The sequence below is a fragment of the Sander lucioperca genome, chromosome 1, assembly GCF_008315115.2.
Source record: "Sander lucioperca isolate FBNREF2018 chromosome 1, SLUC_FBN_1.2, whole genome shotgun sequence".
NCBI classification, from domain to species: Eukaryota; Metazoa; Chordata; class Actinopteri; order Perciformes; family Percidae; genus Sander; species Sander lucioperca.
The window spans coordinates 3,527,403-3,538,474 of NC_050173.1; the positions used below are offsets into that span (position 1 = coordinate 3,527,403).

Genomic DNA, 11,072 nt, shown 5'->3' on the forward strand with positions numbered 1-11,072 from the left:
CAGTCTTCATCACAGACTCCAGCAGTTTTGGACAGTACCGAAGCCAAGTGAATGTAAAATCAATCTGAGCATCACAACTAACTAACTGTTTTAGACAAATATATGGTAATAATAATGCTCCACAAAGCTGTCAAATTGCATTTTTTTTTTTTTTTTAAATCGTCACATTTTCTTAAGGGGAGGACCCCTAAACCTCCTGCCAAATATGGTCACCCAAGTCTTTTCACCAACCTGGGGAAAAGTGCCCAGTGTTGTTAAACAGGAGGAATGTGAGGTACAACAACAGCCTGTCAACTGCTACTGTTGATTCTGCATCAAGCTGCACAGTTTGGACATGTGCAGCTAACTGACTGCAGCTGGAACATCTGGTGGAGCATCACAGCTGTCTAAGAACAAGGACAGATGTTGATGACTGCTACACTTGATTATATCAATAATTCATAATCAATTAGCCTTGTGTGATGACAACAACCAAAGTTTCTAAATGTCTGACTTGTTTTCATTCCTGCAGAATGACTCCTCAACAATAACTCCCATCCCAATACTGACCTTACTTCCTTCACCTTTTAATGGTTCTGCTATTACCTTCTGCTTTGGTAGCACTAGGGTTACAACCTTTCTGCCTAATGTCTGTCTCATCTTATTGCTTTTCCCGTCTTTTATTCCTGTTGGCCAGTCAGACTCTTAAAGTTTGGATTTTAGTTCTCTTACAAGCCAGTAACTGACACTCTGCAGATATGATAGTTTTGTCATTGTGGAACAAACAATCCTTCATGTACATAGACTCTTTGTCCCAAACACTCTAAGGATTAATATTATTATAAAATCTAATTTCATTTTGGTGGGGATGTTTTTAAATCATGCACAACAAAAGAAAATGTGCATTAATGAAACCCCCCCTTCCAGTACCATGGATATGGAGCTCCCAGTCACCTATTGGCCTCTAAACACATCTTCAAACTGCCGCTGATTCAACAGAGCTCTGTAGCAGCTAAACAACTGCTGCTGGCAGCCGGCGTCCCGGAGCTCTGTAGCAGCTCACAGTTTATCTCCCCTCGCACTAAAGACTGTTCACGTTACAGCTCTTTACTTACTCTTTGGCTACAGTGAAGGCGTAACGTATGCGGACCGTTAGCCGAGCATATGTGCCGTGGAATGTATCTTTTAACCGGCTCCACCTGCAGCGCCACACGGCGTAGGATTGTGGGAGTCACAGACGAGACGGAGAGCTTTTGCTTTGGGATTGTTGTTGTTTCTTCAGTTTTTTTGGAGCCGGCACAGAGCTGTGAAAACATTAATCTACTGTCAGCTGTTGTCAGAGGACGCAGGGGAGGGAAACAAGAAATAAAAACACAAACTCTCAAAACCAAACTGCCAATACGCTCACTGACAGTCATTAAGTCGTTTCCTGTATATCGGTAGTTTAATTTAAAAGAAATATAGACACTTTATGATCCATTTCTGTGTGAAAGGGCCACACACACCTCTGGTAAAAATCTAAATAGAAGACTGTCCTGTTTCTACCTTGTAGAGCAGATCTCTGTGGAGCATATGCACCACTACGCTGCTCTCTGCCCGCTGTCTCCAGTTTGATGATTATGGTGGAAGAGTAGTGTTGGAACATCAGCTCCGCTTACATTACGCCTGCAATGTAGAGTCAGTAGAGTTAAAATACTTCTATTTTAGGTATATAATATACGGTCTATTGGTGAAGCATCATTAATCACTTTGAGGGGGGGGTACATTTTGTCCCCACCGTGTATAAAAATAATTCAGCAGAGGCAGGGACATGTAGACCAGAAAGGGGACAATCCCACGCATCCCCCTTTTATTTCCTTCCAGCTAGAATATAAAGTGCAGCTTCCAGCATGAAGCGTATCCCACAATCCACTGCAACATGAGGTCACACAGGTCGGACGCCGCCTGTGCTCTAGAGACCCGTCGACAAATGTGAGTAGATATTTAAATGTATTTTTAACGCCGCTGCTTTTTCTGTGTTGATTTGCGAGCTGCAGTCAGGAGAAAGATGCTTTTATTGTTTTAATTTGGAGATTTTCTTCTCACCCAAGAGTGAGGGAGAGGTACATGTAAAGGGAAATGTTGGACAAAAACAAGCAGTGTAAATAAAGTATTAAGGTAGTAAATATTAACAGCTAAATGTACTTAAAGTATCAAAGTAATATGTGACACAGAGGCCACTTGGAGAGATACCTGCTGCTGTACCAGTTCCTGATCTTTAGCTCATTAGATGGTCAGTTAGCTCCATCTAGTGGACAGATAGTAGAACTCCATCATCTGATGGGGGACTTCTCTGACTCTGACTGGGTTTGTGAACAGGTTGGACTGGTTCTGACGTCTCTCTGACTCTGAAGTTATGAACTGTGACGGCGTCTTCAGATCAAATGCACATCGACACCAGGACTGACGAGGGACAATGAGCAGCTTCTTCTCTCCCAGTGTTTCCTCGACACATGAAGGAGGAAAGTGTCTGTAAAGTGACCTGAAGAGACTTCAGCAGGTGAGAATCTGACCAGAGGAATCTGGAAATGTTTGATGAACAGAATCACTTTGATTCAATCTGTTTGACTGGACAGAAGAAATGTTTCTTTCTGGGTTGTTCTTCAGATTTTTATAGATAGACTATGATTCTAATGAGTGTCCATCTGAGTTAAAGGAGAGAGGTTTGAGAATGATTAGCATGTATTACTGTTGGTAGTTCTCAGGTCAAAACAACAGCAGAATGTTCTCTGAGTTCACATCAGTGAAAAACAGGGAGGGTCAAAACTGGTCGGACAGCTTTGATCAACTTGGCCGTGGTACATTTGAGTTGTTTGAACTTTTACTGCATTACAGAATTACCATAAGATCATGCTGTACTGCAGTAAAAGTATCAATACACACAAGTTAAAGTTTGGCTTTGAAATTCTTACTTTTTAACTAGTTTTATCAGCTAAATGTACTTAAAGTATCAAAGTAAAAATAACGAGTGCAGTTAAAATGTCACCTGTGTGTGTGTGTGTGTGTGTGTGTGTGTGTGTGTGTGTGTGTGTGTGTGTGTGTGTGTGTGTGTGTGTGTGTGAACATGCAGGGGTGTGCGTGAGAGAGTGAGAATGAGGAAGATGTTAATGTAACTATGCAGGTGGCTACACCACACAAGAGTTCAAGATGGCGAGGGAAGCCATGAGAGTTGAGATTCTTTGAAAGTTAAGCATACGTTGCAGCCATAAGGTATAAAATTGATAATGCAGCACCTAGGTTGGCGTGGAGTTGAGCTAAGTTGCACTAACATCTGATCTGTGCAGTCAAAGACTATGTGAGTGTCAGGAAGGACATGTAGATGTGTTTGTGTGTGTAAGAGAGGGCGTGTCTGTCATCAGTGAAAAATGTAAGGCGTGTCAGAACTGGTGGGACAGCTTGGTGATACATTTACTGTAACTAAAACACAGACATCTTCTAACACTGAGACAGACTTGGTTTGACTGAAAGCTGTTTACACAGTCCATGTGTCAACTGTCCCAGAGACTCTGAGTCCTTCGATGGACCTGCTCAGTGTGTCTGATGGAAAGAGCTGAGTCACTGTTTTCACTATTTGTGACATATTAGAGAGGAATGAGAGACTAATGTGTCCTGTGATGAAAAGCTTGTTATAGTGACAGAGGTCATCTCTCTCTCCTCTTTAAATGAGTGTCCATCTGAGTTAAAGGAGAGTGGTTGGAGAATGATTAGCATGTATTACTGTTGGTAGTTCTCAGGTCAAAACAACAGCAGAATGTTCTCTGAGTTCACATCAGTGAAAAACAGGGAGAGTCAAAACTGGTCGGACAGCTTTGATCAACTTGGCCGTGGTACATTTGATCCTAAACCCAGTTGTTCTTTGACAGTGAGTTGTTTGTACTTTTAGTGCATTAGCACAACAGCATTAATTAAACCTCAGGCAGTTAAGAGGGAGGAAAAAGAAATAAAATCTGATTGGCTGACATCTAACACCAGTTGGACAGGTTTTGACGTTGCTCTGATGTTGTTTTAGACATGGACTGAGGTATGCCGGTGTCCTCGGATCAGATGCACACAGACACCAGGACGGACACAGAAGAAAAGAGCAGCTTCGTGTTTCCTCGACACATGAAGGTGGAAAGCGTCTGTTCTTCGACCTGAAGTGAGTTCAACAGGTAAGAATCCTACCAGAGGAATCTAAATGTCTGATAATCAGGATCACTTTGATCACATTGTGCTCTGTCACTGTTTAACTGGAAAGTAGAAAGGTTTCTTTATGCTGATTGGCTGATTCAAAATATGTAATTGAAATATTCTGTAGAATTTCTCTCTGAGTTGATCAACAATGATTTTAGACAATATTTACATGTAAAGTTGTTTGTATGTCCTAAAAAGCAACAGTTTGATTGTCTTCTGAGTTCATGTCATCAGTGAATGTTAAGTGCCTTAACTGGTTTGACAGCTTGGATCAACTTGGCTGATTTTTTTGTCTGTTTTTTAACTCTTAAAACTCTGTGTTATGTACTCAAACACTGAGACTGACCTGGCATTATTGAAGACCCTTTAGCACAGTCCATGTCTCAACTGTCCCAGACTGCACCAGTCTTTATAACTATTTTTCTAGATGGACCAGATCCAGCCAGGGGTTGAAGGGGACTCAGGGGCCCTCTGCCGTCAAGAGACCTAAAGGAAGAAAAAATGTGAACTATTAATTAGGGACGTAACACCGAATGGTGCGAGCACCCTTTTATTTTTGTAGAGATTAGTATTTGTAAAGCTTGGGATGCTTGAAAAACTCACAACAATTGGCACAGAACTGGCGTAAATTGCTGTAGTGACTGGGTTTTGGGAGTGGCCAATGGGCCCCCCCCCCCCAAAAGCACACTTTGGGTTGTGATAAAGTTCCTTTTATGTTCAAAATGTGATGGGATCATTGCTATCATCTCCTGTCACCCAGCAGGAGTCAGCCATCTTGGATTTTGTGCATTTATTTCCATTGTACAAACACATGTTGGAGGATATTAGAATGCACAAAAAGTCACTAAACTAATTATCCTGAATAATTTGCTTCTACAGCGAACTATGGCTCAGTTTATTGAAGACTCCAGCCTCCAGGACTGGAAGGTGATTGGCTCCGGAGGTTTCGGACAAATCTACAAAGCCAGGCATCGTCAGTGGGCCTGTGACGTGGCCATTAAACTGCTTCGTTATGACGACGGGTGAGTGCTTACAAAGACTTTTCTGTTTATAATTACATTAAGTTGTGTGAATCACTTATAATGCAAACAAACACACACAGGGCCAATGAATCTTTGCTGCGTGAGATCAAGAGGATGCGAGAAGCAAGCAGCCCGCATGTTCTTCGTGTCCTAGGGGTCTTCAAGGGTCTACCGCCCAACTGTGGTTGGGCAACACAGCTTGGTGTGGTCATGGAGCTCATGGAGAGAGGATCACTGGCCTCCCTACAGGTAACCAGGGGTGGAAGAACCACTCATCTTTTACTTAGAGGTACTCTGTAAAAAAGTACTCTGCTTCAAGTAAACGTTTTGAATTTAGGATTTAAAAAAAAGAACAAAGGTATGATTGACTAAATTGAAATTTGAATATTCTCAATCCAAAAGAAAATCAAATGTAAATGTCTGAATTACGCAGTTTTTATGTTCAAACAGTTAATATTGAAGCAAAAGAGAAGAACATAAATATAACAGATGATTCCAAACTTTGAAATGGTAGTGTATACAAAGCAGAAGTCATATGATTTGCTCACTAACTCCACTATTTGTCAATCTGTAACTTTGAAAACAATCTTACAGGAAGCCTTGGATGGACCTCCACCCTGGCCGCTGGTCTTCAGACTGGCTCACCAAGTGGCTCAGGGTATAAACTTCCTCCACAGTCTGCCCCGTCCCGTTCTCCACCTGGACCTGAAGCCCCCCAACGTGCTGCTGGACGACTCTCTCAATGCCAAGGTGAGTCCCAGGCTTTGAGGGGAGGTCAGGCCTCATGCTTACTTTATATTGTTATAATAGTTTGCACATTTTATGGAGACTAAATAAAGGCTGAAAGTCATGTAAACTACAGACATAGTTTTCCCTAAATGTTGCAACTTGAAGCAGAAACGACTCTAGATAAAAATGTCTTAACATTGTACAGTATGAAGCATTATTAAGAGGAGTAAAACTGATCTTTGACTGAAAAAGACAACTTGTTCAATTAATAACTTCACATTAGCACTGATTTCAGGAATACAATATTTTTCCGATTCAATTAAATATCAATTTGGAATATTTAAGGGACACTAACAATTTAGTTCAGAGGGTGTGCTGCAGAGATGGTATGCGTCATGTCGACAAAAGTGACTTATTTCTTTTAGTTAGCATGTCAGGCTTATATCCGTATTTGTATCCGTACAGTCACAGGCGATATAAGTCAAAACCTGCATATGTCTTCTCTGTATTTATAGTTTGTTAATCCAAAATGCAACCAGATATCTGCCTTTAGGTCAGGCGCTGCCTTCAGTGGAGCAGCTCCGGCTATGTTTCAACTAAGGTTTGCTCGTCTCTCACAGGGCAAGATCTCGTTACACTAAGAACAAAAGGCCACGTGGCACTGACAGGGTTAAAGCTCCATGCAAAAGGCAAATATTAAGAGATTGTTCTCTGGATTTTATGAATTGATATCGGATCATTCAAATGGAAATCGATAACAATCCATTTTTTTTGTGTGTGTATTCTCACAGCAGTAATATCAAAAACTAAATTTTGTGTCATGTCCAAAAGTAACGATTTGACGATGTGTCAAGTAAATACAATTTTCCTCTTTGTTTTCCTCTTAAGATAATTTAAACCATCACATTCCTCATTTTCTGACAGTGTTGCTTATCAAAATAGTTGCCAATTAATACAATAGAGTAAATTGATTAATTATTGGACTAAATGTTTCAGCTGTACTGTATAAACTGCAAAACATATTTGATAAGCTCTTCGTATACTTTGTGTGCAAAATTCTTGATTTGTAAAGTAACTAAACAATAAATGCAGTGGAATAGAAGTAGAAAGTGGCATAAAAAGAAAATACTCAAACAAAGTAAATCCCTTTTCTGCCACCTTCCTCTCTTTGCTAATTCTTTCTGCAGCTTACAGATTTTGGCCTTTCCCGGATTTCCTACAGCGTCACACAGGTTTCCAAGAAGGATGATGAAGAGGGAGGGGGGACGACCAACTACATGCCCCCGGAGGCGTTTGGCTTAACATACAAACCTAAACGAGCCTCTGATATCTACAGGTACAAGAGGCCCGAACCAGCACATGGATAAGAGCATTTTATTTATCATATAATAAATAATAACTGGAGACGGGATCACTCCTGCCCCCATGTCTACCAAGTCTAGCGCAGGTTCAGTCTTGACAGGAAGTCAACATATCAGTGACATAGTCCTTTACAGGTGAGGGAATTGGTTAGAGTATTATAATATATATACTCAGGTGACTTCAGGTACTGATTTTATTGTTGTCATTGATTTTGTTCATTCTCACAAAAGCATCAATTTACAAATGACAACAAACCCTATCCATCAAACATTCAGGGTGTGATTGTTATGACATGGATATTAATCCTGACATGTAACTCTCTCTTTCAGTTATGGGATACTCATTTGGTCCATTGTCACAGGGAAACAACCATATGGAAGTAAGTGACTGTCTTTAGCCTCTCTTACTATCAATGCTCAAATCATATTTTAAAGCGTCACATCTTCAAAAAGCTAAGGGCCACCACCCCGACTTCCCCCGTAGTGGATTTGTGTGCTCTTATACTAGATGCTTTGGTCATAGGTACTACAGACAGTAGAGGGTGCCTTTCACCAACCCCGAAAATGGATGGTAGGGCTCACTTTAGAGTTCCACTCTGGTTGTGTCCAATGGCCAGAACTTACAATAGACAGGTTTCAGCGCTAAATTCAAGGCCACTCTGACAGCCTTTTTAATTCTTCCTCCAATGTAGGCGCGAAGCCCACCAGAGTGGAGCTCCTCATCCCACTGGGACAGCGTCCACTGCTGGACGATATAAAGGGCGATGCTCTGGGGTTGGCAGAATTGACAGGACTGATGAAGAGATGCTGGGACAATGAACCCGAACAAAGGCCTCGAGCCCTTGGTGAGGAACTCCTTCATTCATCTCTGAATTGACACAGAACAATAGCTTGTATGCCTGGCTCCAACATCACATCTTTACTCTATGTTGTGTATAACAGAGTGTACAACTGAGACAGAACAACTATATAAGATGCACAAAGATGCAATTTTTGACGCTGTCCATGAAGTGCTTAAGAAACTGGTGAGGAACAAATCTCTTCATAAACACTCAGTCCTGCTGAGAGAGATTTTGACAACTTGCAGCAAATTACTGTTTTTATCATTGTTTGTAACTTTCTCTTCCCATTTCCAGGCCCAAAAGACAAAAGAAAAAGTGATGACAGAGCAGGTTCAGAGTGATCAAATCACTGAGGCTTCAGGTCTGTATTTACTGTATATACTACTGTTGTCTGGGTCCAGACCTTTGGATCCCACCACTCCTCCAAGTTAACTGATCCATCTGACATCACGACATGAAATGGCCTTTTTGTTGGTTAAAAAAAAGAATTGAGCCAATGTCTAATGATCAGCTAATCAACACCATGGGTGGGACTAACTCTGTTGTAAAGCAGGTGACATCGTACTTTGTTTTGACTTTGCTCCAGTGGATTACTGGCCATCTGGCATACTGTGAGTCGACGATTTTATCGGACGTCCGGCCCTGTTTGTCTTTACCTTTTACTTTGCGAGCATATTCTGGGTACTGGGCTCTCTGGCCAATCTCAAACAAGTTAGTTAAAATTGTGCTTAGGTCTTAGGCTCCGCGGTAGTCTACTCTGTAGCTACTGTTGCAGCTTTACAACAGTGGATAAATAGTTTTAAGCGGAATGACTCATGTTATTATCAGAATTTAAACGTTTTTGGTTTGATAACTAATTATTGTATCCCCATTTAAGTTAGCATAGTGCTTAACCCGAACTTGGCCAGCTCAGAGTAGAAGTCTCTGGTGATTGGTTGGGGAAAATTCACCTCTTTCCTGAACCAGGTACACAAACACCTTCCCTACTACTGTTACAGCTTTAAAACAGTGAAAACACCTTCCCAAATGTCCCTGGTTCTCCAGGGGGGGTTTGCACATGGTGTTACCCCAGAAAGGAGAAGTCTGAGGCCCATACATACATCTCAGCGACCCCCTTACTATTCCCAGTTGGGCAAGGACATTGGGGAAGACATATTCCTTATTAAAAACCTACCAAATGTCCCAATAATAGGAAAGGCTAAACCCGGACATTTGGAAAGCTTTTCAATGGGACAAAAGTCTTCCCAAGTGTTTTCACACAGGAATACTAGGCTCTGACATTAAATGCTTGTGCTTCAGGTCCTTATGTGTAGACTCACTACACGGTGTATGTGTAATGTGTAAAATAACAGTGAAAGAATGTAACCTCTCCTCTGGGATTCATGAAATCATTCTTCTTTTAGTGGAGGAGATCCAAAAGTCCCTGAGTGGAGTGAAGATGTCTGCTGATCCACCCCAGAGTGAACTGGACACTCTCAGGTATGGACAGACAACAAGAGCTCACACTCTGCAGGAGCCTCTAATTTCTCTAATGTCATGTCTTTCTGCTCTGGTCCACCATCATGAAGGACTTCTTATTTCTGTTAATCTTGTTCAGAGGAGAAAGGGGGCCCGAGTTAGGAAACACATGGATCCACAGAAGTATTCAGACTTCTGTGGAAACGACAGTTGACTGAGATGAGTTTCTCTGTCTCTCTGACAAACTGAGGAACACGGCTTCATGTTGAAAAGCAGTTAGGACTCATCTTGAATAGAAAATCATTCTGTCTGTGTTTCTTCCTCCAGCGTGTACTCATGTGGGTGCGAGAGGAGACAGTGTGGCTGTTCACGAGGGTCTCTGGAGTGGAATTGGTAGTAGAAGTTTATAGATCTGTAAGAATTATGGGCTGGACTTAGAGGTGCTAGATACGCTTGGGGGTTTAAAACTAACTTCCAGTGTGCACTAATGGTGCATTCAATATGTGCCGGGGTGGTGATATCCCAAATTTTATTTGGACGTGTTGTAGTGTTTTACGTGGTAAGTATTTTGATGTTACAAGCACGGTATACTGGGTAGTTAAATAGGGTGACAACGTACGAACTTGTTTTATGAGTTCTGGAAAGCTAGGATCGAATTGGTTTGTAAAATACAGGTTGAGGGGACGAGAGCATTCAGCAAAACTCTTCTGTGCCATTATTAACTTCTAGACACAAAAAGAGTGTGCACACTCCACCGGGTGAGGGGAAGCGACGCAGGGGGCTGAAAGACCACTGTGCGGTGAAAAGTAGGGATTTCAATAGAAGGTGATGTGCGGAACAGAGCACAAGAAAGAGGAGAGCCCACTGAAAATAAGGGCGTAGGGCCAGATTGAAGGGACAGGAAAACCAGGGAAGAACAAAGGGGGGTTAATCATAAGAGCCATGATTTAAGAGCCGAAACGGGAGCGCGAGCAGTCGGACGAAAACAGAATACGGGGAAAGAGAAAGCTCGGTGCGTGGGGGGGGGAAGACACCTCCAGCGCTAGAATCACTCAGCACCCCCAAGAATTAGGGGGGTAGTGAGGAAAATATGTGTCCGGTAAGAGGTAAGGATTGGTGAAAAAGTAAGAATACAGAATCAACCAAGCGAGTATGTTTAGACTAAAACAGAACTCCAACCGGGGGGAGACGTGGTAGAACTCGGCCAGGAGTGCTGTAGGGGGGAGGAGGTTAAGATACTGTATACGTGAGGAAGGGTGGGTTGGTACTCCCTAGCCCTAAACAGCATGCACGGCTGTAAATGACATCAGACCAGGTCACACAGCGAGGCCACTTATGTGGATACCCAAAAAAAATTTTTCAATCACACAGTAGAACAGGCTACGTATTTGGACCATTGGTGTGCAAGTCTGAATCCTGTGTTGTGGACATGCTTTGAAATCATAATATTTTGGTGGGCTAATCACAGT

The 11,072-nt window shown here is 42.0% G+C and overlaps 1 protein-coding gene across 1 annotated transcript in view; it reads left to right on the forward strand.

Annotated features, from left to right (window-relative positions):
- The first annotated feature begins 1,641 nt into the window (after nucleotides 1-1,641).
- The window catches only part of LOC116054943 (receptor-interacting serine/threonine-protein kinase 3-like), an 11,024-nt gene continuing 1,593 nt past the window's right edge, over nucleotides 1,642-11,072 (forward strand). The window contains exons 1-11 of the mRNA XM_036006193.1: nucleotides 1,642-2,518; nucleotides 5,071-5,213; nucleotides 5,294-5,462; nucleotides 5,808-5,963; nucleotides 7,130-7,278; nucleotides 7,634-7,683; nucleotides 7,996-8,148; nucleotides 8,246-8,328; nucleotides 8,440-8,506; nucleotides 9,549-9,624; nucleotides 10,333-10,402. Coding sequence (XP_035862086.1) covers nucleotides 5,077-5,213; nucleotides 5,294-5,462; nucleotides 5,808-5,963; nucleotides 7,130-7,278; nucleotides 7,634-7,683; nucleotides 7,996-8,148; nucleotides 8,246-8,328; nucleotides 8,440-8,506; nucleotides 9,549-9,624; nucleotides 10,333-10,402 — 1,110 coding nt within the window. The 5' untranslated portion in view covers nucleotides 1,642-2,518; nucleotides 5,071-5,076. The remainder of the gene's footprint in view (nucleotides 2,519-5,070; nucleotides 5,214-5,293; nucleotides 5,463-5,807; nucleotides 5,964-7,129; nucleotides 7,279-7,633; nucleotides 7,684-7,995; nucleotides 8,149-8,245; nucleotides 8,329-8,439; nucleotides 8,507-9,548; nucleotides 9,625-10,332; nucleotides 10,403-11,072) is intronic.